General features: G+C 38.5%; 1 protein-coding gene across 3 annotated transcripts in view; it reads left to right on the top strand.

Moving 5' to 3' along the window:
• Nucleotides 1-27,806, top strand: part of SH3RF1 (SH3 domain containing ring finger 1) — a 230,164-nt gene that overhangs the window by 167,776 nt on the left and 34,582 nt on the right. For 2 of the 3 annotated variants that reach the window (XM_072625483.1, XM_072625484.1), the window contains exons 6-7: nt 15,960-16,070; nt 27,232-27,383. In XM_072625483.1, coding sequence (XP_072481584.1) covers nt 15,960-16,070; nt 27,232-27,383 — 263 coding nt within the window. The remainder of the gene's footprint in view (nt 1-15,959; nt 16,071-27,231; nt 27,384-27,806) is intronic. The other variant, XM_072625485.1, reaches the window with a different exon arrangement.

Below are 27,806 nucleotides of genomic sequence, written 5' to 3'. Positions count from 1 at the left end.
TTTAAAAAAAGACAACAACCTTATGTATATAGAGGAAAAAGACATGGCTTTGAAAACTTAGTGGGAACAGGACAAAACATACATAAAATACATAGTAAAAAAAAAAAAAACAACCTAAGTTTATATTCATTCATTCTACTGTTTGAGTCCAGGCTTTGCCACTTATTAGCTATATGACTTCAGGCCAATGAGTCCCAATCTTCTCACCTGTAAAGTGGGAACAAAAATAATTCTTTCTAATGCTCACACCTCAGGATTCATTGTATTGTTTGTGAGGGCTGCATCATGAACTGTCCAGGGCTGTATACATGTGAGCTGCTGCTATATTTTTATCTTAAGGTTTGAGATGACATGCAGATCTGTATCTATCAGACTTTCCTTTCAGGGGATGAGTGTGCTGAAAGGGCCATAGCACCAAGAACCCTTCCCCTCCTGAGGCTACTATCCTTTGAAGGTAATGAAATCCTGAGGAGAAACAACCTTTTGCTCCTAGTCAGCCCCGGGCCCAAGTCCTTCTTACTCCTACAATAGGAAGTAGGCCGTGGTTCCTAGGCAAAAAACCTAGATTCAGATCCTTCCTCTGGGGTTACCTGTGCAATCTTGAGCAAGCCACTCTGTTTGCCTCAGTTTCTTTCTCTACAAAATGAGGAAGTTTTCTCTAAATATGTGATCCTATTAAAAAAAGATATTTTTAATGAAATCTACAGCGTATGATCAGATACATATGGTTTGTCCCTCCAATATTCTTCTCTCTACTATGGTCTGCTATATTGAGAAGATTTTATTGAATACTAGGTGGTACAGTGGATAAAGTGGCCAGTGTGGAGGCGTGAAGACCTGAATTCAAGTATGACCTCAAATACTTACTAGTTGTATGACCCTGGGCAAGTCATTTGCTTTGGTTTGTTTGCTTTAGTTTCCCCATTTCTAAAATGGGGATAATAATAGCACCTGCTTCCCAGGGTTGTTGTGAGAATCAAATGAGTTAATAATTTTGAAGTGCTTAGCACAATGCCTGATAATTAATATTTTTTAATTGCCTATTATGTGCCAGGTATTGTGCTAAGTGCTTTACAGTTATTAATTTCTATATTTATCTGTTTTCTATATCTGTTATCTAATTTCTATAGAAATATTGGCTATTATTACTCAACTGCTTATTTGTGGGTTTTTTTCGATTTGTTTTCACTGTTCTACAGTCACTTCCATATAACTTAGATTTTTTTTTTTCCCCCTCCCTCCCCCTCCTTATCCTTTCCCTCCCTGAGTTGGCATGCAGTTTTATATAGGTTCTACACATACATTCCTATTAAACACATTTTCACTTTAGTTATGTCACATAGAAGAATTAAAATGAATGAGAGAAATCATAAAACAAACCAAAATGTAATACAAAAGAAAATGATCTGCTACATTCTGCAGTTGAATTCCATAGTTCTTTCTCTGAATGTAGAAGGCATTTTGCCTTAAGATGTCATTGGAGTCTACCAGAAAAAAACCCTTGCACACTGTGGTTGTTGCTGTGTATAAAGTTCTCCTGGTTCTGCTCCTTTCACTCAGCGTCAGTTCATATACAATGAAATCTTTCCAGGCCTTTCTGAAGTCTTCCTGTTTCTTATTTTCTTATGGCACAGTAGTATTCCATTACATTCCTATACCACAATTTATTCAGCCATTCCCCAGTTGATGGGCATCCCCTTGATTTCCAATTTTTGGTCACCACGAAGAGTGCTGCTATAAATACTTTTGTACATGTGGGACCCTTTCCCATTTTTATGATCTCTTGGGGATACAGTCCTAGAAGTGGTATTGCTGGGCCAAAGGGTATGCACATTTTTGTAGCCCTTTGGACATAGTTCCAAATTGCTCTTCAGAATGGCTGGATCAGCTCACAGCTCCACCAACAATGAAATAATGTTCCAACTCTCCCACATCTTCTCCAATATTTATCATCTTCCTGTTGTGTCGTGTTAGCCAATCTGATAGGTATGATGTGGTATCTCAGAGTTGTTTTGATTTGCATCTCTCTAATCAGTAGTGATTTAGAGCATTTATTTTTTCATATGACTATAGATAGCTTTGATTTCTTCCTCTGAAAACTGCCTGTTCATAACCTTTGACCATTTATCAATTGGGGAATGACTTGTATTCTTGTACAATTGACTCAGTTCTCTATATATTTTAGAAATGAGGCCTTTATCACAGATACTAGTTGCAAAAATTCTTTCCCAGTTTTCTGTTTCCCTCCTAATCTTGGTTGCACAGGGTTTGTTTGTGCAAAAACTTTTCAGTTTAATGTAATCAAAATTATCCATTTTGAATTTCATAATGTTTTCTATCTCTAGTTTAGTCAAAAATTCTTCCCTTCTCCATAAATTTGATAAATACACTACTTCTTGTTCCACTGATTTGTTTATAGTATCAGTCTTTATACCTAGATCATGTACCGATTTAGACTTTATTCTGTACAATGTCAGGCATTGGTCTGTGCCTAGTTTCTGCCACACTGTTATCCAGTTTTCCCAGCAATTTTTGTTTCAAAAAGTGAGTTCTTATCCCAGGAGCCTAGGGTCCATGGGTTTATTAGACAGTATATTGCTATATTGACTACTTTGTCTTGGGTACCTAACGTATTTCACTGTTCTGCCCTTCTGTTTCTTAGCCAGTACCAAGTGGTTTTGATAATTGCTGCTTTAAAATACAATTTGAGATTTGGTAGAGCTAGGCCACCTTCCCTAGCATTTCTTTTCATTAGTTCCTTTGATATTCTGGACCTTTTATTCTTCCAGATGAATTTTGATATTATTTTTTCTAGCTCTAGAAAATAATTATCTGACAGTTTGATTAGTATGGCACTGAATACATAAATTAATTTAGGTAGAATTGTCATTTTTATTATATTGGCTCAGTTCACCCACAAGCAACTGATGTTTTTCCACTTACTTAGATCTGACTTTATTTGTGTGAAAAGTGTTTTGTAATTGGGTTCATATAGTTCCTGGGGTTTTTTTTGGCAGGTAGACTCCCAAATATTTTATAGTGTCTACCCTAGCTTTAAATGGGATTTCTCTATCTTTTGCTGTTGGGCTTTGTTAGTAATATATAGAAATGCAGAAGATTTGTGCGGATTTATTTTGTAACCTGCAACTTTGCCAAAGTTGTTTATTATTTCAAGTAGTTTTTTACTTGATTCTCTGGGATTCTCTAAGTATATCATCGTATCATCTGCAAAGAGTGATAACTTAGTTTTTTCTTTGCCTGTCCTAATTCCTTCAGTTTCTTCATCTTCTCTCATTGCTACAGTTAACATTTCTAGTATCATATTGAATAATAGTGGTGATAATGGACATCCTTGTTTCACCCCTGATCTTATTGGAAATGTATCTAGCTTATCCCCATTGCATATAATACTTGCTGAAGGTTTTAGGTAAATACTGCTTATTATTTTATGAAACATTCCATTTATCCCTATGTTCTCCAGTGTTTTCAGTAGGAATGGGTGTTGTATTTTGTCAAAAGCTTTTTTTGCATCTATTGAGATAATCATGTGGTTTCTGTTAGTTTTGTTGTTTATATGATCAATAATGTTAATAGTTTTCCTAATATTGAACTAACCCTGCATTCCTGGTATAAATCCTACCTGATCATAACATATTATTCTCGTTGATTAATTGCTGTATTCTTTTTGCTAAAATCTTATTTAAAATATTTGCATCTATATTCATTAGAGAAATTAGTCTGTAATTTTCTTTCTCTGTTTTGACTCTTCCTGGTTTACATATCAAAATTGTATTTGTATCATAAAAAGAATTTGAGAGGATTCCTTCCCCAGTTTTTCCAAATACTCTATATAGTATTGGAATTAACTTTTCTTTAAATGTTTGATAGAATTCACTTGTGAATCCATCTGGCCCTGGAGACTTTTTACCTAGGGAGTTCATTGATGCCTTGTTCAATTTCTTTTTCTGAGATGGGATTATTTCTTCTTCTATTAGTCTGGGCAATTTATATCTTTTAAAATAATCATCCATCTCATTTAGATTGTTGAATTTATGGACATACAGTTGGGCAAAGTAATTTCTTATTATTGTTTTAATTTTTACCTCCTTATTGGAGATGAGTTCACCTTTTTCATTTTTGATATTGATAATTTGATTTTCTTTTTTTTTTTAATAAGGCTTATCAGTTTTATTGGTTTTTCCATAAAACCAACTCCTAGTTTTATTTATTAGTTCAATAGTTTTCTTAATTTGAATTTTATTAATCTCTCCATTGGTTTTCAGTATTTCTAATTTGGTGTTTATTTGGGGATTTTCAATTTGTTCTTTTTTAAGCTTTTTCAGCTGCATGCCCAATTCATTGATCTCCTCTTTCTCTATTTTATTCATGTGGGCACTAAAAGATATAAAACTTCTCCTAAGAACTACTTTTGCAGTATCCTATAAAATTTGGTAGGTTGTCTCTTTATTGTCATTCCCTTGAATGAAGTTTTTGATTGTTTCTATAATTTGTTGTTTAATCCACTCATTCTTTAGGATTAGATTGTTTAGTTTCCAATTAGTTTTTAGTTTATGTTTCCATGGCCTTTGATTACATATAAGTTTTATTGTGTTATGATCTGAGAAAGATACATTGACTATCTCTGCCTTTCTGCACTGGATTGTGAAGTTTTTATGCCCTAGTACATGGTCCATTTTTGTCTTATGTGCCATGTACCACTGAGAAAAAGGTGTATTCCTTTCTATCTCCATTCAGTTTTGTCCAGAGATCTATCATATCTACCTTATCCAGAGTTCTATTCACCCCTTTAACTTCTTTCTTGTTTATTTTGAGGTTAGATTTATCCAGTTCAGAGAGGGGGAGGTTGAGGCCCCCCAGTAGTATAGTCTTGCTGTCTATTTCTTCCTGTAACTAACTCCTTTAACTTCTCCTCTAAGAATTTGGATGCTAAGAACTTGGAGCATATTTGTTTAGTAATGAAATTGCTTCGTTGTCTATGGTACCTTTTAGCAGGATATAGTTTCCTTCCTTATCTCTTTTGATTAGATCTATTTCTGTTTTTGCTTTGTCGGAGATTAGGATTGCTACCCCTGCTTTTCTTACATCAGCTGAAGCACAATATATTCTGCTCCAACCTTTTACCTTTACCCCATGTATATCTCCCCTTTTCAAATATGTTTCTGGTAAATACCATATTGTTGGAATATGGTTTTTAATCCAACTTCTGTACATCTCCATTTTATGGGAGAGTTCATCCCATTCACATTCACAGTTATGGTTACTATTTGTGTCTTTCCCTCCATCCCTTTTTCCCTTGTTTATGCTTTTACTTCTCCCTTCTCCCTTCCCAATAGAGTTTTAATTTTTGACCACTGCCTCCCTCAGTCTTCCCTCCCTTCTTTCAGCCTCCCTCCCTTTTAATCCCCTTTTCCCTTACTACTTCTTCCCTCCCTTTTACCCTTCTTTTCTTTCCCCTTCCCCTCCTATTGCTGATAGAGCTAGTTGTGTTTCTATACTTAACTGAGTTTGTTGTACCCTCCTTGAATTCAATCAGATGAGAGTACCTCTTAAACAATACTCATCTCCCTCCCTTCTTTCCCTCTAATATATTTTTGTGCCTCTTCCTGTGATGGAATTTATTTTTTTTTCTGCCCACTTCTTTTTCACCTCCCATTACAATCCCTTCACACCCTTAAATCACATTTATCATCACATCATTTAATTTATACCCACTTCCTCTATCTATGTATATTCCTGTTACATTTCATAATAAATATATAATTCTCAAGATTAACAAGTATCATCTTCCCTTATACAGATGTAAACAGTTTGCCCATATTGTGTTACAAGTTTTTTATTTCTTCCCGGTTTACCTTTTTATGCCTCTCATGAGAGCTGTGTTTGAAGATCAAATTTTCTATTGAGTTCTGGCGTTTTCATCAAGAAGGTCTGGAAATCCCTTATTTCATTGAATGTCCATCTCCTTGCCTGAAATATTATGCTCAACTTTGCTGAGTAATTAATCCTTAGTTGTAGTCCCAGGTCTTTTGCCTTCTGGAATATCGGATCCCAGTTCCTTCAGTCTTATAATGTAGAAGCTGCAAGGTCCTGTGTGATCCTGACTGTAACTCCTCGATATTTGAATGGTTTCTTTCTGGCTGCCTGCAGTATTTTCTCCTTCACTTGATAGTTCTGGAATTTGGCAACAATATTCCTTGGTGTTTTTTGTTTGGGATACCTTTCAGGAGGTGAATGGTGGATTCTTTCGATGACTGTTTTGCCCTCTGGATCTAGAACTTCTGGGCAATTTTTCTTGATGATTTCTTGGATAATATTGTCCAGGTTCTTTTTTTGATCATGGCTTTCTGGTAGACCAATAATCCTTAGATTTTTCTCTCCTGGATCTGTTTTCCAGATCACTTGTTTTTCCAATTAGATAGTTTACATTTTCTTCTATCTTTTCATTCTTTAGATTCTGCTTGACTGATTCTTGATGTCTCATAGCTTCTACTTGCCCAATTCTAATTTTCATCAAATTGTTTTCTTCAGTTAACTATTGTATCTCCTTTTCCATCTGTCCAATTGTTCCTTTTAAGGAGTTAATTTCACCAGTTAGGTTTTGTACTTCCTTTTCCATTTGTCCAATTTTCGTTTTTAAGGAGCTGTTCTCTTCAGTGAATTCTTTTTTTCATATTTTTAAAATTATTGGCCAGCATTTCTTCTATTTCTCTAATTTGGATTTTAAAATCCTTCCAGAAGGCTTCCAAAATCTCTTCCAAGAAGGCTCGTTGTGCTTCCGACCAGGTCATATTCCCTTCTGAAGTTTTAGATGGGAGTACAGTCTCGATGACCTCTTTGGTATTTGTGTTTTGGTCCTTGTCCCCATAGAAAGATTCTGTGGTCTTTTCTTTTCTGCTTTGCTTTTTACTCACGACAATAACTGTTTTCCTGGCTTTTAAGGTAGACCTCTGTGTTTGTGGCAGAGGGAGCTCTGTCCCACAGTTCTTGTGCCTAGAACTTGAGGCTTTGTGTGTTGTAGCGTCTGGTTCTTTCAGCTAGAAATTAAATGCTGCAGCTTACTTGGTGCTGTGATGTCTGGTGTTTGAAGGCTGGTTAGGTCTTTTTGGGTTTCCCTGCAGTTACCCTGGAGGTAGCTCATTAAGTGTGGGGGAGGAGTAGTCTGGAAGCCAGAGGCTCCTCTGCTGAGCTAGAGCACAGGCAAGCTCAGCTTTCTGCACTAGTGTCTTCCCAATTCCACAGGAGTGCTGAGGCATGCCTGGGGTCCTAGTGTTGGCAATTGCTGGCTTCACCCCCCTGGGATTCAGGATCTTCTCCCAGTTTGTTGAGGTGGGACTATCTGGGACAGCACTGATCCTGCATTGGTTGCCTTTGGCCACAGCAAGAGAAGCCCTTCTTAGCGATCTTTCTAGCCTTCCGTGCTGAGAGTCTGTTTACCCTTTCTGCTGTTCCCACTGTTCCAGAGTTTTTCCAGGGGAGATAATCAAGGTCAGCAAGGGAGAGAGCAGTTACTGATCACTCAGCCATCTTGGCTCCTGGACTGCTTATTTCTATAGTATAAGAGCTGGTAAGTTTTCTCTCTCCAGGTCATATTCATAGAATTCCAGAATTTGAGTTAGAAAGGACCTTAAAAATCAATTCATGTCTCCCTTATCTTACTGAGGACCACAAGTGACTGACCTACAGTCACTTAGGTAGTAAAGGTCAGAATTTTGTCTGGAAAGCATTTCACATTCCATTCTAAATAAAATCACATGGTGTTCTATCTTGAAAATGTTCCTCAGCACTTCCCAGCAGCCCACTTAGCCCCATCTAGAGGTCCCACCCACCCTTTCTTTCCCTATCCCCTCCATGAATCACTACCTCCTCTTCTCCTAGGCTGGTACCTCAAATACAACAGTAATTCATTACCATGTTAAAGATGACTGGTAGCCACTATGTGACCCTAGGAAGGCCTAGCATCGTCTTTCCTTAAGACATTGGAAATTTATCACAGCAACCTTTGCCCCTTTAGACATAGGCAAGAGAAATTCCCCTACCTTGGCTTGTTCAGAGGTACTTCTGTGGTCTGAAAAGAACAGAAACACAAATAATAATGGCTTAGCAATATTCATTTGTTTATGCTTTCCATCTTATAGTGTTGTGTATGAAGAGAAACTGGAGTACTAATTATTAGATACTGACCCATATAACTTTCCTTTGATATGAAAGGAAAACATGATTGTGGAATATTTTATTTACTTATCATTTTTACTCTACTGAAGTCCTACTCTGATGCCTTATCGTGGTATTAAGGAGACCTTTGGGTTTTCAGGGTCTATAACACGGACACTCTGAAAGTCTCTGCCAAGATCAGAAGGCTTCTCTGGTTGGTCATTTAAGGACTAGCCTAAGTGTGTGAGAAATGCTTATCACCAGATTGGAGTTAGGTTGACAGATTATTTTGGCTACAGTGAACTGTATCCTATGGTGCATTTTGGATCAGTGGAGTAGAGTGTATATGCCAATAAAATCATAAATCCTTGAAATACTAAAACGTGATATATTAGCCACCACCTTCCCTTCTACCCTTCCTGTTTCCACATAGGGCTTGAGATAGTGATTGTTGAGTAATACTGCTATCTCTCTAGATTTTCTTCCATGATCATGTGGAGTCTTATTTGAGACCTTAAAGGCATGGAATCACATCCTTCCCTAGGACAAAACCTGCACATCTGTAATATGAGGGCGGATTGGACCAGATGACCTCTAAGGTTCCTTCCAATTCTTCATCTATGAGCTAAGATAGAAATTACGCTGGATTTAATGAAAAAAATCATGTTGTCTCTAGAGACTCCACATGCATGTGCTGTTTATTCCACTTCACTGATGTAGCATTTTTAAGGTCTGCTAACTGCTATATACACATGATTTCATCTGTTACCTCATGAGAAAGATGCAGCACATATTGAAAATTCCTTTTTTATAGGTGAGGGAACTGAAACCTGGTAAGAAGGTCACGGTCACACATCTAGTAAATGTTGAACCTAGGTCTTCCTGACCCCCAATCCAGCCTTCTATCCACAATGCCATGCTTCTTGAGTGGGCTTCATTGAATTCATATTAAGTGCCTCACCTGGGTACATTTTTCTGTTTCTTTGTTCTAGGGTCTTATTAAATTGCTTCTGGTGTTTATTTTAAAGTATTTGCACAATGATTCATTTTTCTACATGTACTTGAAGGTGGTTGTGCTTGGCTACTGTTGAGTGAAAGATAAATTCCAAATAAATCTATTTGTTTATAAGATGTGTCATCCAGGTGAGTCACTAGAACAGGTGTGCACAGGTGTTTGTGACTGACAAACTTTATACAAGGGAGTTGAATTAGATGAGGCACTTTATGGATCTATAATTTTATGATTCTGTGATAAACAGTACAATGGATTTGAAGTCCAAAGACCTGAATCTCAATCCCGTGTCTGTGCACCTTACTAGGTGTGTAATATTGGCAGGTCACTGCACCCTTCTAGTGCTGTTTTACCCCTAAGATCCCTTCTAGGCCAAAGTCCTAGAATGGCAGGCTCGCTTTTCCTCATAACACTGAGAGAGATGTACTATCACCTCCATTTTACAGATGTAGATGCTGGAGTTACATGATTTACCTAAGGCCATACCACTAGTAAATGGCAGAACTGACACTCAAATCTGTGTTTTCAGAAAGAAACTAAGTCCAGCACTCATGATCTTTCCATCGCAATGCGTGATTAGTGGTTTTTGCCTATTCACTAACCTCCTCTGTAAATGAAGCTCACTCAGCAATGATTGACCTTGACCTTGACCTCAGCCAGCTAGAGGAGTCATTAATATTGGGCTTATTAGGACTAAGGATATTTTTATTGGCCTCAGGGATGGAAGAGAGGCTTCTATCTTCTTCATTCAAACACCTTTTCATGTTGTACTGGCTTAATCACTCTAATCTGTTGCACCAGGAGAAAGAAATGGGGCGAATTTGAAGGTCAACAATTTCCTTCCCAAGATAATAATATTAATTGGGCTGATGTTATAGTTAGTTTTGCAAAATAGTTCCTAGCACCCCCTTTTTTTTTATTTGTAACAAAGGATGTCTCTCTTACTAGGATTTATATTTGGAAGTGAAAGTGTTATAAAACTAAAAATACCAATAATTTTTTTAAAGAATTTAATCATTGTCACCCTACATTCTCTGCCTCTTTACTAGCATTCTCTTTATATAAGATTAAAGGAGATTATTTAGTGTGGTGCATCGCATACAGTAGGCACTTCTAATAAAAAGCTTGTTTCTCTCTTTCCAGTCATCCATCTCCTACTTTTCCAATAATTAGGGTTTGGACACAATGACTGTTAAGAGTTGAAAGGAACCTGAGAGATCATCTAGTCCAGAGGTTCTAATTTGGGTTTCATGGTTCCCTTTGGGCAGTCAAGGGAGCCTACAGAATAGTGCTTTTGCAGAATACTGCTTTTAAATTTATGAAATAAGATGCATAGGATCATAAAGGGAAACTAGTTATAGTGAAATAGTGAAAAAGATTAGAAAAAAATTTCATGGACCCCAGATTGAGAACTCCTGATCTTGTCCAACATTCTTATTTTATAGATGAATAATTGAAGGTTAAAGAGGGTAAGTGATTTGCTCAAGGTCACACAGGTAATAAATGACAAAATCTATGCCGGGATATTCCTGGTTGTTTATTAATAGGTCCTGAGGGAGAGTCTAGGGTCCAGAGTGAAGCACAGATGTTTGGGCTGTGGTCCAGAGCCTGCAATTAACAGCACTCACTGCATTTTGGCCTTCCTGGGCAACACCTGTTCTCATTTATCCCCATAGTAAACATGGCTTCATTTCTCAATACAGGGCATCCCAAAAGTCTTAGTGCAATTTTAATGGGATGCTCTGAAGGATGGAAGGAAGAAAGAGTGGATGAATGAAGGAGCAGAAACTTTTCAAGTTAGAAAGTGGAAAACCATTGGGTTCAGTCTGTGAAAGGAAATTAGTTCACAAATTGTGCTTTCCAGGAAAAGATAATTGGACACTGTGTGTGTGTGTGTGTGTGTGTGTGTGTGTGTGTGTGTGTGTACGCAGGAAATATAGGAATAGTTGGTAATCTTGCATTCCTTCAGAAGTACTTTAGTAGAAAATACTATCTTAATTTTAGCTGTTATTTACAGTGTCTTTAGTACTTGCATTGATGGGTTTTTCTGCATTGATGGTATGTCAACACTTTTCAGCCTTAAAACCCTATATAGGAATGTCCTAAAAGTCTTAGTGAAGTTTTGAAGTTTTAAATTCTAATGGCTTAATATTTCACTAAGATACCCTCTATTGATGTGAGCTGCTCCTAGTGCTGCTACTTTGCTACTGCTGCTACTATTATACCTGAATTCAGAGCAGTGCCTAGAATACTGGAAAATAAAAGAAATAATTGTGGGTTTTGCCATAGAACCAAGTGTTTTACCCAACAATAGTTTTTTTCTTTTTTCATACAGGTTATTTACCTTACCTATGGAAAATATTACATTAGCATTTTCTTGTGTATGTGCTTGTCACTCTTCTTAGCATGCCATTGCTTCCTTGGGGAAAGAAATTCATCAAAATTCAATTTAGCATTTATTGAGAGCTTATTGAATGTAGAACAACATGCTAGGTTGTGGAGACTGAAAGACACAGTGTTGGGGGGGACCTTTGATATAAAACTCAGCACTGATGTGTATTAGCTATGCGTCTTTAGACAATTTCAGCAACCTAATTTCCTTGATCCTCGGTTTCTCCAAGTGTAAAATGAGAAGTTTGGACTGGATGGCCTCTGACAGGTTCCTTCAACTCTTTGAAATAGCCCCTGCCCTTAAGGAGTTTATATTCTATTAAGTGGAGCACAAACAAGTAAGTAAAAAGCCATCTGAGAGAATAGAAAGTGCTAACACTAAAACTTCTGAGAGGAGGTGGTAAGTAAACTGAGCCTTGAAGAAAGAGACAAACTGGCAGGTAGAGTTCTGTCTTCATTTGTGTAAAGGCTATTTTGTAGTTGTATCCATATAGTTTGCATGTGTATCTTGATAGAAAGACTCCCAAATATTTTAATCATTCTGTAGTTATTTTTAATGGAATTTCTCTGTCTCTTCCTACTAGGTGTTGTTGTTAATATACAGAAATGCTGGTGATTCATGTGGATTTATTGTACACCCTATAATTTTACTGGTGTTATTTTTAGTTAGTTTTGTGCTTATGCTTCATTCTCTAGATAGGTTGGGGGTTCTTGACCATTTTTCAGAAATGGATCCCATTCTACAGTCTGGTGAAGCCTATGGACCCTTTCTCAAAATACTGTTTTTAAATACGCAAAATCAAATACATAGGATTACAAGTTCCAGTATAGATAGCAAAGTTTTTTTAAAGCAAATTCATGGACTCTAGATTAAGAGTCTCAAGGGGGGGGGGGGGGGATAGTTTTGTTTCCTCTTTGTCTATATTTATTCTCAGTGTCTTTTACTTGACTTATAGCTGTGGCTAGGATTTCTTGCATTATATTAAATAGTAAAGGAGAGAACAAGCATTTATTAAGTGCCTTCTATGTACTAGGCACTGTACTAAGTGCTTTAGAAATATTATCTCATTTGATAACAGTAGTTGGTGATAATGGGCATCCACATTTTTTAACTCTATGAGACAAATTTGAGGAGGGTAGGTCATTTCTGATACGGGGGAAATCACCTGTTTGAATGCACAGAAACAAACTATATCCCTTATTCTAGGTATGGGGTGACAGAAAGGACCTTTCCATTTAAAGAGAAAAAGAATAAACACCTTTCCCTTCAAGGTATCAGGTCATGATCTGCAACTTAAGTGGAATTGATTGAGTGTCTAAGCATTGGACCTTGGAGTGAACAGACATCCTTCTCGACACACATATTTCTGCTCCTCTTAATGCCTGTTTTCTAGACCCTCCTGGCTTAAGACTGATTATCAGTCGTAACTATTGCTCTTTCTCTCCCAGCTTGATTTATTCATATTTTTTTCTTTTGCTCATTAAAGGGGCCATTCACTGATTATTTCTTAAAGAGGCCCAGTCACTGAATGGGCATCACCTCACTCTAAGTGAGTACCTGAATAGGCCTTAGGAGAAAAAGGCCAAGATCTCCCATTGCATGCTGGGATGTTTCCAGTCCTCCTGATGAATATCTGGTCACTGGATACAGATGGCTCAAGAGGAGAAAGTGAGGCAGGTAACCTTGCAAAGTCCTCTCTCACTGAAAACAAAGTCAAGTACAAGTCATGTCATCTTTCTCTGATGGCATGGTCTTCTTCGAAAACAAAGGATGAACATGACAACATTTCTGCTTGTATTGGTGCTGCTGACAAGAAGCATTTGAAGATAGGTACTTTGGCTAGACAATGTCTCCCTAAGGTCTTGATAAGTAATTACTTTCTGGAGGCATGTTGAGGCAACTGTATTTTAATCATAGGTGGAACTTAGGGGTAGGGGTGAAAAAAATGATTGTCAAAGGTGAAATGTTGGGGGGTGGAGCCAAGATGGCAGAGTAGAAAGACACACATAAGCTAGCTCCGAACCCACAGCCCATAAAATATCTGTAAAAAAGAACTCCCAACAAATTCTGGAGCAGCAGAAGCCACAGAACAACGGAGCAGACAAGATTTCTGTTCCAGAGAGCCCTGAAAACCTCTTGCAAAAGGTCCTTTGTGCTGCGGACCCGGAGCTGAGCCCAGCCCTGCCTTGGCTGCGCAGCACCGAGAGGAGCAGATCCGAGAAGGCTTCAGGGACGGAATCTCCAGCAGCCGTGCGGGTCCCTCCACCCACGGGCCCCAAAGGTTGGTGAGAGGGTCTTCTCGGCTTGGTGAGAGGGTCTTCTCGGCTTGCCGAGAGGGAAGTGGGGTGCCCCCATAACTCAGGCCCCCTCGGGAGGCAGCAGCGGAGGTGGCAGCAGACTGGGGCTCCCCAAGCAGGCAGGAGCCCAGATCCATTGTTGAAGGTGTCTGCATAAACCCCCTGAGGGAACTGAGCCCCGTGAGGTGGCCCTGCCCCTACCTGAGCACCTGAACTTAATCTCACACTGAATAGCAGCCTGCCCCCACCCAGAACCCTGAGGCTGGGAAGCAACATTTGAATTTCAGACCCCAAGCACTGGCTGGGCAGATCTGGAGGCGAAGTGGGTGTGAAGAGAATATTCAGAAGTCAAGTCACTGGCTGGGAAAATGCCCAGAAAAGGGAAAAAAAAATAAGACTATAGAAGGTTACTTTCTTGGTGAACAGATATCTCCACCCATCCGTTCTGATGAGGAAGAACAATGCTTACCATCAGGGAAAGACACAGAAGTCAAGGCTTCTGTATCCCAGCCCACTCAATGGGCTCAGGCCATGGAAGAGCTCAAAAAGGATTTTGAAAATCAAGTTAGAGAGGTAGAGGAAAAACTGGGAAGAGAAATGAGAGCCATGCAAGTAAAGCATGAAAAACAAGTAAACACCCTGCTAAAGGAGACCCAAAAAATGCTGAAGAAAATAACACCTTGAAAAATAGGCTAACTCAATTGGCAAAAGAGGTTCAAGAAGCCAATGAGGAGAAGAATGCTTTCAAAAGCAGAATTAGCCAAATGGAAAAGGAGGTTCAAAAGCTCACTGGAGAAAATAGTTCTTTCAAAATTAGAATGGAACAGATGGAGGCCAATGACTTTTTGAGAAACCAAGAAGTCACAAAACAAAACCAAAAGAATGAAAAAATGGAAGATAATGTGAAATATCTCATGGGAAAAACAACTGACCTGGAAAATAGACCCAGGAGAGACAATTTAAAAATTATGGACCTACCTGAAAGCCATGATCAAAAAAAGAGCCTAGACATCATCTTACATGAAATTATCAAGGAAAACTGCCCTGAGATTCTAGAACCAGAGGGCAAAATAAGTATTCAGGGAATCCACAGATCACCGCCTGAAAGAGATTCAAAAAGAGAAATTCCTAGGAACATTGTGGCCAAATTCCAGAGTTCCCAGGTCAAGGAGAAAATATTGCAAGCAGCTACAAAGAAAACAATTCAAGTATTGTAGAAATACATTCAAGATAACACAAGATCTAGCAGCTTCTACATTAAGGGATTGAAGGGTGTGGAATAGGATATTCCAGAAGTCAAAGGAACTAGGAGTAAAACCAAGAATCACCTACACAGCAAAACTGAGTATAATACTTCAGGGGAATAAATGGTCTTTCAATGAAATAGAGGACTTTCAAGCATTCTTGATGAAAAGACCAGAGCTGAAAAGAAAGGTGAAATGTCTTGTGAATTAAATCCGGATTTGACTTAGTGATAGCCTGTGGAAATTGAATCCTCAACAAGGTTTGAAGGGAGCTCATATGCAAACGATTGAGCATGCAGCTGTTTGCAGGGCTATTGAATCTAAGAGGTTGGTCCCATGAATAGCATTTTCCAAAAAGAACAAAGGTTCTTTTCTTGTTCCTTGTTATTGGGAAAGCCAGGGTTCTAGAGTGTTTGGCACACTCAGGAGCCCTGTCTCGTGCGTTTTACTGGTCAGCACAAAGGGAATAAAAATGCATGCTGTCTTTTAATATAAGGGAAGCTGCATATTAAATGCTGCATGATTTGTTTCCTTGGAGGCTGTGCCAAGACACTGTGTTTGTTGTATGAAATTCACAGTCCAGGATTACATATGAAGTATTGGGAGGCACCTCAGAAGTCATCTAACTTAACCCTTTCATTTTGCAGATGACAAAACTGAGACCTAAAGAGGTAATGTGACTTACCCGAGATCCCACAAGTCAGTAGGTAGCAGAGCTGGGACTTGACTGCAGATTCAGAACCCATTCCACTGTGACTGCATTGCTTTTTCTTTCTAGGTTTATCATGCATTAAATTCACACTTGGTTTTCTGGTAATCCTTTTTATATTTTTTCTTAACAGGTTCATATCAGTACCACAGGGCTAATTGTGACCCCACCCCCAAGCAGCCCAGTCACAACGGGACCTTCATTCACCTTCCCATCGGATGTTCCCTACCAAGCTGCCCTTGGAGTAAGGACCATATGTTTCATTCTTGATGAGTTTGTCCTTCACTATTTATCGAATCCATCTGTTGGCATTCATTTGGTTCTCTCAACTGCTAAATAGCCCTAGTTTATTATCAGTGCTTGTTCCTTTGGGTGGAAGCCTCACCAGCCATATCTTTCATCTGCAGTGTTAGTCACCTTGAGTGTTATTTCTGTCAGTTTTGCAGATAAATTCAAAAGTGTGCCAATTTTTCACCCTTCCTTTTAATACTAAATAAGCTTATACCTACCTTATCTTACATATACCTACATATCTTAATGTATGATAATAATATAATATATGATAAATAATAATAACACACCTTATAGTCCAGCCAAAATGGACTCTTTCTCAGATGCATCATGCTACACAGGCTTCATGCTGAATATCCCTCTGCCCAGCTGCATTTGTCCAACATGACCTTCAAGGCCCAACTTAAATGCTTTCTCATTCAAGAAGCCTCTCTTGATTTCCACAGCTGCAATGAATCTCTTTATTCTCGAAACTGATTTAATCCACCCATCAATTCATCAAGTGAATTTTTAAGCATCTGTTATAGACAGACACTGGGAAAGAAACCGAATTTAGACAATCTAATTACTCCTGGAAAAAAATACATATACATTCATATTTTGTTATTCATTATAGTTGGGCAAGTATGTGTCTCGTCTTTCCTACTACACAATAACAGTTGAGACTAGTGATTGGTAAGTTAGGCAACTATCTGGGGTACAGCTGGAGTTATTATTTCCTTTGATCTTTACAAAAACTTTGGGCAGTAGGTGTTACTATTATCCCCATTTTACAGATGAGGACATTGAGGAAGACACAGGCTAGTCAGCCAGGTAGAGAACTTGCTTTAACATCTTAGAGAAGAAAATAGACTTGCTCAGGATCACACAAGGAGAGTACACAGATGTGTGGCTTGAGCCCAGGATTTGCTGGCTCCAAAGCCAGTGCCTCTGTACAAAGCTGCCTCTCACTTTAATGCCAAAGAATTCCTTGCTCTATTTAGTGTAAGACAATGCAACAAGCATGTATTTAGCACCTACTGGGTGCCTAGTATTGTAATGGGAATGCAAAGGTGAAACTAAAAACAATCTGTCCCCTTGAAGAGTTTATATTTTACTTGTTGTTCAGTCATTTCAGTTGTGTCTGACTCTTCCTAACCCCATTGGGGGTTTTCTTGGCAAAGATTGTCGAGTGATTTGCCATTTGTTTCTCCATCCCATTTTACAAATGAGGAAACTCTGGCAAACAAGGTTAAGTGACATTCCCAGAGTCACTGTAAGTGTCTGAGACCACATTTAAACTCAGGAAGATGAGTCTTCCTGACTCCAAGCTCTGCACTCCATCTGCTATGCCACCTAGCTGTCCCATATTCTACTTACACATCTAGGAAAAGCAAAATACATGAAATATAAATGTAGAATATTGGGGGAGGGGGTCAGCAACTGGAGGGATCAGGAGCAAATTTATATAGGAGATGGCACTTGAATTGAACCTTGAATGGAGCAAGGGATTCCAAGTAGCAGGAGAAGGAGAATATTTCAGGTGTGGATAGCCTGTGCAGAGGCCAAGGACACAGCAGGCAAATCTGGAGCATGTCAATATTTATTTTGTGACACATCATATTGTTCTTCTTGTTCAGTTCTGTCTGACTCTTTATGACCCAATAGACCATATTGTCCACCGGACTTTCTTGGCAAAGATACTGGAGTGGTTTGCCATTTCTTTCTCCAGTGGAGTGAAATAGAACTGTGACTTGCCCAGGGTCACACAGCTAGTAAGTATCTGAGGCTGGATTTGAGGTTTTCCTGACTCAAGACACAGTGCTCTACTCACTGAACCACCTAGCTGCCATGACAAGTCATAGTCACACATTAAAATGAATCCTTGAAATCAGAGTATAACATTGTGAAAAGAACTCACAAATGCCTTGCCCACCTGAGGACAAGGTAATGGAGAGATACTGAGTCTTCTTTGCAGGGCTTACAATGAATAACACAGTGCCCTGTAGTAGCTAGTCAAGAAATATGTGGTTGTGTCAATGAATGACTAAATTACTTTGTTGAAGGCAGCCAGGATGGGCAAGTTACTGAATACACACTACATCAGGATTAGTTGAAGGAACTGGAGATGTTTACCTGGAGAAAAAAAGACTTAGCCGCGTCTTAATAACTGTCTTCAAGTATGTGAAGGAATATCATATGGAAAAGGGATTGGGCATGTTTTGCTGGACTTGACTGAAATGACTGAACAAGAATAACAAAAAGTAGAATATAAGCTCTTTGAGGGAATAGGTTGGGACCCCAAAGGGCAGAATTCGGAGCCATGTTTGAAAGTTACAGAGAGGCAGATTTAGGTTTGTTTTGATAAACTTCCTAGCAATTAGCATTATCTAAGAGGGTAATGTGTTTAATGCTGGACATCATGGCTTAAGTAAAACATTGAGAAACTGGAGAGTGATCATGAAAGACCCAGCAAGATGGTAAAGGGTCTTGGGTCTGTGTCATCTGATGCTAAGTTGAAGAAACTGAACATGTATAGTCTCAAGGAGGATCTGAAAGATTGTCACTGGAGAAGATATTAGACTTGTTCTCTTTGGCTCCAGTGAATAGAACCAGGGTCAAGGCTACAAAGAGGACTAGTTGGGCTTAATATTAAATTAAGGAAAGCCTTCTCATCATTGAGAAGCCCAAAGTGGAGTGGGCTGCCTCAAGAGGTGATAGGACCCCCCCACAACTTGTAGGTCCTGAGAACAGGCAGAATAACCACTTCTAAGATGTGTGAATGGGCTGCCTTGGGAACTGGTAGATTTCCCTTCATTTCAGTTCTTCAAGTGAAGATTGAATGACCCCTCTTTGGGGATAGTGTAGTGAGTATTCTTTGTCAGGTACAGAATAGATTATTAAGTTCTTTCCAGTTCTTAGATTTTGCGACTCTGTAATGTCAAGAATGTCAGTGACATGAAAAAGAATGTTTTCATTGTATTCTTGTAGTCTTGACCTTGATTTCTTATAGGCCTCACCATTGTTTCTTTTAACCTACCAGTCTCCTGCTTCCCCCCCGCCTTTTTAATATTGTTTTGTCTCATTTTGTTTTTATGCCACCCTCATTTTCCATTAGCCCCTCCCTATAACCCTTTCCAAAAAAGCTTTCCTTTGTAACAATGAAAAATATTTAAATAAAACCAATACAAGAACTGTATTTGACAGTGCGTGGCGTGTATAGATGGATGGACCATACAGGCTGAGATTGCTGTTATTGAAGGAGACATTTACGCTGAAGAGATCACTGATTAATCTGATTGCTTGAGTGTGGAGGAAATAGAAAAAGGAGGGAATTAAGGGGACATGCAGAAGGGCACAGAGGAGGAAGAGAACAAGGGAAAAAAGCCTAAGTAGTGAAGAATAAGCAAGCACAACTTTGGAAAACAAAGAAATAATTGGCAGCATCTTAATTTCTTGAAATAAAGGAAACTGTTGTCAGGGTCTCACAAAGCTGGGGAGAATCAGTTGTTCATTGTGCCCAAGGCAAGGGGTGAAAACTTTAACAACTGGCCTTGAGATAATCATCATATTTGTTTTTAACTCTCAGAGGGATAAATTAGGCATTCTCCTATTCAAAAAAAGGGAAGTTTGCTCTGATTAGATGTGGAAAAGAAACTTCAGAAAATTCTCTGGCATCTTATAGCTACAGTTGTTTATAGGATAGCTACATGGTAAAGGAAATGGGGTTGTGCTTTTCATTCCTTTGGGAAAACATTAAGTACAACTGACATTGGGTGAGACATGATTGCCATGAAAATGGGGTCAAAAAGGATATTTTGTCCAGAGACAAGTTCCATGAAAACCCTCCTCTCTGATTTTCTAGGGTGGAGGAGGGGAGAACAGAAAAACTCTTCTCCCATCCTCCTTTCCTTGTCAACCTCTGTCCCCAATATCTAGCTGATTGGTGCTTCTCTTGCTAATGGCCCACTACATGTGGAAAATACTCATTTCATTTCCTAAAGGGAAGGGAAAAAAGACTGTAACTTTATGATCTTGGAATAATTAATTAATAGAAAAGGCACAAAGGTGTCTGAGCTTCAGTTCTCAGAGATTAAAATCTAAAAATGGAATGTGTGTCAAGTCACTTGTAACCATGAATTCACCCTAGGACTGATTAGTGAAAGTAAAGTCCCAACACAAGAAGGGCCCAGAAATCAGTTTACAGCAAATCATTTCCTTTTAGAATTAACTACTCAAGTCTGCATGCTGGCCAGGTAAAAGAAGAGTTTGTGAGTTAGTGTGAATACTGTGCCAATTGCAGTCAATGAAATACCAAATTCAATTTGGCTGGGATAACAGACACACATGCCTAACATTATCTCAGGGGGGACAAATGACTGGAAGGCAAGGTTTTTGAAACTTCACATAAACATTTTGGATTGCAATGGAATGGTCCAAGTTTCATTTACTGTGGATATCACATTAATGCTATCAGGTGGTATGTTTAGAATGGTGTAACAGCAAGGATTCAGCAAACACAGGAGGGCATGCTGCACAGGTTCTTAGATCTGCTTTTCTGAAAGGGAAGCAGTTTTGGGGGGTCAGCAATCTACTTTAATCAAGTACATATATCATTCACTTAGTTCAAGGGAAAAAGTCTGAACTTCAGAGAAAATACAAACAGAAATTACAAACAGAAAGACTAACAGACAGGGCTTCCATGTGTCTGACCATAGACAATACATATATTGTTACTAGAGAGACCACCAATATCTGGGTTTTCAAAGCTGGGGAGCTCGTTAATGGCTACCCAGAGTCTCATCTAGCTGGAAGGCACAGACCCAGAAATTAACAAAAGCTATCTGAGGCCTATTAATGGGCAGGGAAGATCTTTAACACTTTAGGGTTTGCAAAGTGCTTTACAGAAATTCATTTTATCCTCACAATAACCCTGAATAGGTGCTCTTGTTATCTAAGATGTATGTAGATTAGGTGACTTGCCCAGGGTCACATAACTAGTAAGTGTCTGAGGCTGAATTTGAACTTGTGTCTTCCTTACTACAGGCTTGGTGTTCTAGCCACTGCATCATCTTGATCTTTTTAAAGATATTTTGCTTTTCCTCACTTGAAGTCTCCAAAGACCACTAGCTCCCCATTAGTGGAAGATATTGTAAAGGGGGTTTGTTATTCAGCTGGGATTGGGTTTAGCATTTGTGATGTTATGTCCAGTGAAAGTCTTGGGGGCTGGTTCCCTTAAGGAAAGACATATGTCTCATCATGCAGCTTTTTAGGCAGCAGAGTCCAGGATCAGAATATGAACTGAAAATCATTTCTAATATTTTTCGGAACTTGAGCTTCTTGTATATGTTTTACACAGGGGGTGGTTGTGAGAGTTCCTTTAAAGTAGACACCAGAAAAAAATGCCAACATTGCTTGTTTTCTGTTTTCTGCCTTGTTTGAGTTTATTTATTTATTTATTAATAGTTTTCAATATTCATTTCCACAAGATTTTGAGTTCCGAATTTCCTCATCTCTCCCCTTCTCCCAAGATGGTGTGCATTCTAATTACCCCTTTTCTCAGTCTACCTTTTTATTATACTCCTCTTGTCTTCTCCCCTTTTACTTTCTTGAAAGGCAGGATAGGTTTCTATACCCCGTGGCCTTTCCTAGAAGCAGGTAAAAACAATTTTTTAACATTTGTTTTTAAAACTTTTGAGTTCCAAATTCTCTCCCTTCTTCCCTCCCCACCCACCCTCATTGACTAGGGAAGCAATTCAGTATAGATTATACATGTGCAATTAAGCAAAATACTTCCATAGCAGTCATGTTGTGAAAGACTAACTATACTTCCCTCCATCCTCTTCCGACCCCCAATTATTCTCTTTTTTCCTTTGACCCTGTACCTTTTCAAAAGTGTTTGCTTCTGACCACCTCCTCCCTCAATTTGCCCTCCCTTTTATCAACATCCCCCTTATACCTTTTCCCCCTACTTTCCTGTAGGGTAAGATGCCCAATTGAGTATGTATGTTATTCCCTCCTTAAACCAAATCTGATGAGAGTAAAGATCACTCATTCCTTCTCACTTCCCCCATCTTCCTCTCCATTGTGAAACCTTTATCTTGCCTCTTTTATGTGAGATAATTTACCCCGTTCTATCTCTGCCTTTCTCCTTCTCCCAATATATTCCTGTCTCACTCCTTAATTTTATTTTTTAGATATCAGCCCTTCATATTCAACCCTCTATCTATCTATCTGTCTGTCTGTCTGTCTATCTGTCTAGTTCCTCCAACTACCCTAATACTGAGAAAGGTCTTTTGAGATAAAAATATCATATTTCCATGTAGGAATGTAAACAGTTCAACTTTAATAAGTCTCTTACAATTTCTCTTTCCTGTTTACCTTTTCATTCTTCTCTCAAATCTTGTATTTGAAAGTCAGATTTTCTATTCAGCTCTAATCTTTTCACCAAGAATGCTTGAAAGTCCTCTATTTTATTGAATGATCTTCCCCTGAAAGATTATACTCAGTTTTGCTGGATAGGTGATTCTTGGTTTTAATCCTAGCTCCTCTGCTCTCTGGAATATCATATTCCAAGCCCTTCAGTCCCTTAATGGAGAAGTTGCTAGATCTTGTATTATCCTGGTTGTATTTCCACAATACTTGAATTGTTTCTTTCTTGTTACTTGCAATATTTTCTCCTTCACCTGAGAATTCTGGAATTTGACTACAATATTCCTAGTTTGTGGATCTCTTCCCAGAGGCAATCGGTGAATTCTTTCAATTTCTATTTTATCCTCTGGTTCTAGAATGTCAGGGCAGTTTTCTCTGATAATTTCTTGAAAGATGATATCTAGACTCTTTTTGTGATCATGGCTTTCAGGTAGTCCTATAATTTTTAAATTGTTTCTCCTGGATCTCATTTCCAGATATTTCACATTGTCTTCTATTTTTTTATTCTTTTGGTTCTGTTTTATAATTTCTTGATATCTCATAAAATCATTTACTTCCATTTGCTTCATTCTAATTTTTAAGGAATTATTTTTTCAGTGAGCTTTTGGACCTCCTTTTCCATTTGGCCAATTCTGCTTTTTAAAGTATTCTTCTCCTCACTGGGTTTTTGAATTTCTTTTGCCATTTGGGTTAGTCTGTTTTTAAGATGTAAATAACATATTCAGTATTTTTGGGGGTCCTCTCCTTTAGCAAGCTGTTGACTTGATTTTCATTAACTTCTTGTGTCACTCATATTTCTTTTCCCAATTTTTCCTCTACTTCTCTTATTTAATATTCAAAATCCCTCTTTGAGTTCTTCCATGACCTGAGACCAATTCATATTTTTCTTCAAGGCTTTGGATGCAGGAGCTTTGACTTTGTTGCCTTCTTTTGGTTATATGGTTTGATCTTCTTTGTTACCAGAGTAAGCAGACTCAGGTCTTTCCTCATAAATGGGAACAGCCTGCAACAAATATAATTATGGAATTATGAAAAACATCTTGAATAAAAGGATGTCATTATGACCACAAAAGAAGATTGTCTGTCCATGCAGTATGAGTGAGGAATAAGCTGATGGAAAACTCACGTCCTCCAGTGATATCCTCATGATGTGCCGTAGCACGTAGCACATTGGGTAGACCTCCCTCAGGCAAAGTTTTGGGAAAACTTGGACTAGAATTGCCCAAGATGGTAATTCATGAATGACTGATTATCTGTTTCCTTGAGGAGAATTCCAATATGGAAGAAATCCTAGCTCCATTGGTATATTTGTGTATACAATATTATGTTAAATGTATTTAATAAAATTTGACAATTTTAGAAGTGTTTTATTAGAGGTCTTTTGAAATTGTAGGAAGTTTTTCTTATTGTTGGTAAAGGGTGGATGCTTTGGGCTGGTCATAGCTATAAAGTGAGTTCTGTATCTTTGAAGGGAATTCCTACATGGTTGAAATCCCAACTCTGTTGGTACATTTTAGTATATAATCTTATGTTAAATGTGTTTAATGAAATTTGGCAACTTTAACAATGTGTGGGGTTCTTGGAAGTTTTAAAAAATGTTTCTTATTGTTAGTGAAGGGTGCTTGGGTTGGTGGGAGCTATAAAATGAGAGGGCTCTGTGTCAACTATGGTGAAGCCAATACATTGTTGTAAGATGCTTTGTGGAGAGCTCAGATCTTTGTGGGTAGTAGTGTATTATCTGAAGATCCGTATCACCATGTCTTCTTGAGAACTCCCATTTCACCAGATGAGTTTAGTCAAGGGTCATTTACAAAACAAGTCACCACTCTTCATAATCTATTATTTTCCTGGGCACTATCATTTTATAATATCTACTAACCCAGAATCCTACTTCACATACTTATATCTATTAAGCGTAAGCCCAGCTCAAGTGCTTCCATCTACACAAGACTTTTCTTTACTCCTCCCCCCGACATGGTAATCCTGCTCCACCAAAATCCTTTGTTTTTACTTTATAAATACTGTGTATTTACTTATTAGCCTTCATGTTGTTTTACCTCTACCCTCTACCTACAAAGAAATATAAGCTATCTAAAGGCAGGGCCTTATGGGTTTTTGAGTCAGTATCTCCAGCACATAATTGGCATTTAATAAACATTTGCCCAATTTAATAGGATCATCGAACCACAAGTTGAAAGGCACCTTCAAGATTATGTATCCAGCTCTCCACCCAAAACAAGAATCCTTTCTTTCACATGCCAGACAGGTGTCTAGTCAGCTACTCTTGGCTTAAACACTTTAAGTCAAAGAAAGTTTACTACTTTTCTAGACAACTCTTTCCATTTTTTTAAAGCTTTAATCATTATTTAATTCTTCCTTTTATTCAGAAAAAAAGGTACTTTCCTTTATATTCTTCTTACTGGTAAAATTGGTAATTATGCCCTCTAGAACCTTAGAGAATAATTTTTATTATTCTACATAACAGCCTGGATCATTATGTCTGTTTCTATACCTATGCCCATATCTCCAAAGCATCATTTGTGAATCTCAGAAAATTTCATTGTTATTAATAATTTATAAAGCATTCAAATACAGAAGAGCATTGCTGTAGTTACACTCTTGGGGACCAATATCCAGCCTGTCAGAACAGCTCAAGCAACATCCTTACGCTTCCCCCATCCCTGTCCTATCACTGCTCACATAGGTACTATACTGTACACCTAGCATTTGCTTTACATATATGCATTTGATATAAATGATTCAATGTGCTTATTCCACATTTTTACATCTCTTGGAGAGATTCTGAGAAGTTCAGAGATGGAACTACCTCCTACCTAAATTATTGATTTGAGAAATTTCCATACAACATAGTGATTTTCATTCATTTCAACACTAAAATAGAACTGCCTATGTTTTGAGTTGGATTTCACTGGTCTAGACCCAGCCCTTAGATGACCTGTCATTGTTTGAGTACATGACATGTTGTGTCTTTATCATTGCTAACAACCTACTTTGAGATTTCACCTTTGGAAATTTTTCAATTTTAATGAAAGTAAGATCATAGGAGAATCATACATTTTAAACTGTTAGGGACCTGAAAGGCCACACCTTATTTTACGGATGAAAAAACTGAAGCCAAGAGATTTAACCCAGGATTATCAGGGTAGCAAATGACTCCAAATCTATCATTCTTTCCTAAATAGCCATTTTATAGTTTTCTTATGGATCTTAACCTCTGTTCAGTCTGGACTTGTTTATCTCCCTCTCCTTAGGCTATTGGTATTGTCACTGAAGATATTTTCTAGTTCAGTATTTTACTGAGGGTTATCTCCCTCCCTCTCCTTTCTGTTTTGTCTCTGTTAAGAGTCAGATGGAGTGAGAGAGTGACCCTAGGTGGCCTACACATTTGGGGAAGTACTAAAAGCTTCAAGAGAACCGGATTCCAAAGCAGTGACTCACGTTCAGTCTGACACTTGGTGTAATAAGAGTGTGAGAAACCTTTTTCAGGAAGAGTGAAATTCTGTGAACAGCCTTGGTGCTTTGCTGGCCCGTGTTAACATTGCTCTGCTCATTATCTGTTTTGTTCATTTTGTGCTTTGTAACGACTAGCATAAAGCTGCTAAGGCGGGGAAGGGTGGATTCTAATCACAAGTCACTTTGGCTTGAAATTAAAAATAATGTGTGACACAGTTGCATCATATTGTCTAGAAATCTGAGCTCTTTTCCACCCAGCCTTATGAACCGTGTGTGTGCATCGACAGGCCTGTGAAGTCACTGCTTGATGAAATTTAAATTTTGCTTCCAAGAACTGGAAATGAAATGTTTGTTTGTGAACTGCACTTAGAAATTAATGGTTTGTTTTACAATCATGCTGATGTATAGGAGCCAATTTATGCTTTCTTTAGACCCTTCTTTATTTTCTTTTACTTTACTTTTGAATCATTTCTTACCCGTTAGTGGTTCAAAAATGGTTATGGGGCTGACTGCTTTTGTGAGCCTGCTTTCCCAGGAGTGTCACTATACAGACCCTCAAGAATGATTTGGGGTTTTATAGATCAGAAGGTAACAATTGCTCCATTGATTTTCAAAAGGAATGGAATCCTGCAGGCTGGGCCCCCATGAGGCCATGCCCATAAAGGAACCAGCAACATTTCACTGGTGTACTTGTTAAAGATTACCAACCTTGATAGTGCTGATTTTCAAAAGCTGGCAAAGTTAAAAATAATCAGAAGTGACAACAATAGCTCAGTGACTGTGGCCCGCTATTATTTATCCTCTTTGTAGGTAGGCATCAAAGGGAATTTTTCAGGTTATAGAAACAATCACAGATTAATTCCTATCAAGCAGTGGGATATTATAGCTGCCTCTTTAGAAAGTAGTTGGATTTCTGCTCCAGGGGCTTACTTGAAAATGCTATTTACCTTCAAAATACCTGCAGCCCTTTCATTTCTTCCCCCTTCCCCTGCTGAAGTGAGATCACTTACCTATTTGCTAAAAAGGCATCTGGGGCTTAAAGGAGAATAAAAACAGTCAACAAAAAGTGGGATTGTACAGTCAGTCCTTCCCAGGAAGCAGCCTCACAGTTCAGCACTATGAGGGGGGCTCCATTAATATGTTCCTCTTCCAGATTTGTTGTTCCTTTTCCCTACTCATTCACCCATCATCAATAATTTGATTTCTCTGTATTTCCTCCTCAATACTAGAATATGAATCCTCCTCTACCCCCACCTCCGCTTCTGGCTGCCACTGTCATTGCTCCATCATCTTCAGCTGCTGCAGCATCTGGAGTTGGACAGAGACCTGCAGGATCTGCTGACCAAATTGCACATTTACGGCCCCAGACTCGACCCAGTGTGTAAGTGGCCATTGTAACTGTCCAGCCATGAAATATTTTTTTTAAAATTAGGCCTAGAGTGTGTGGGAGTTGGTTAAGGGGAGGAGGTGGACTTGACTATGGCTTGGGGACAGATAGACATCCAGTCTACTGGGTGGGTTGAGATTCTGGCTGTCCAAGATCTCTGACAGATTTCATGTAATCATGCATCTAATTGGGAAACAGTAGTGATCAAGTCGGATTCTTACCTCTCTGAGGCCTTTTATGTCAAGTACCACCACAGGTTAGGTTATCACAAAGGCCACAATCAGGACCAGCCTTTTGTTGGGTTAGCTGTTCCCGCCTTCCCTGCCTACACACCTTTATTTTCATTCCCCACTGAATTGGAATGCTGATGGACTTGGAAATAACCCATAACCAGTAGAATTAGGTAGGGGGGAGGGG

This window comes from Notamacropus eugenii, chromosome 7 (genome assembly GCF_028372415.1).
Source record: "Notamacropus eugenii isolate mMacEug1 chromosome 7, mMacEug1.pri_v2, whole genome shotgun sequence".
NCBI lineage: Eukaryota > Metazoa > Chordata > Mammalia > Diprotodontia > Macropodidae > Notamacropus > Notamacropus eugenii.
This window is presented reverse-complemented; position numbering and strand designations above follow the sequence as displayed.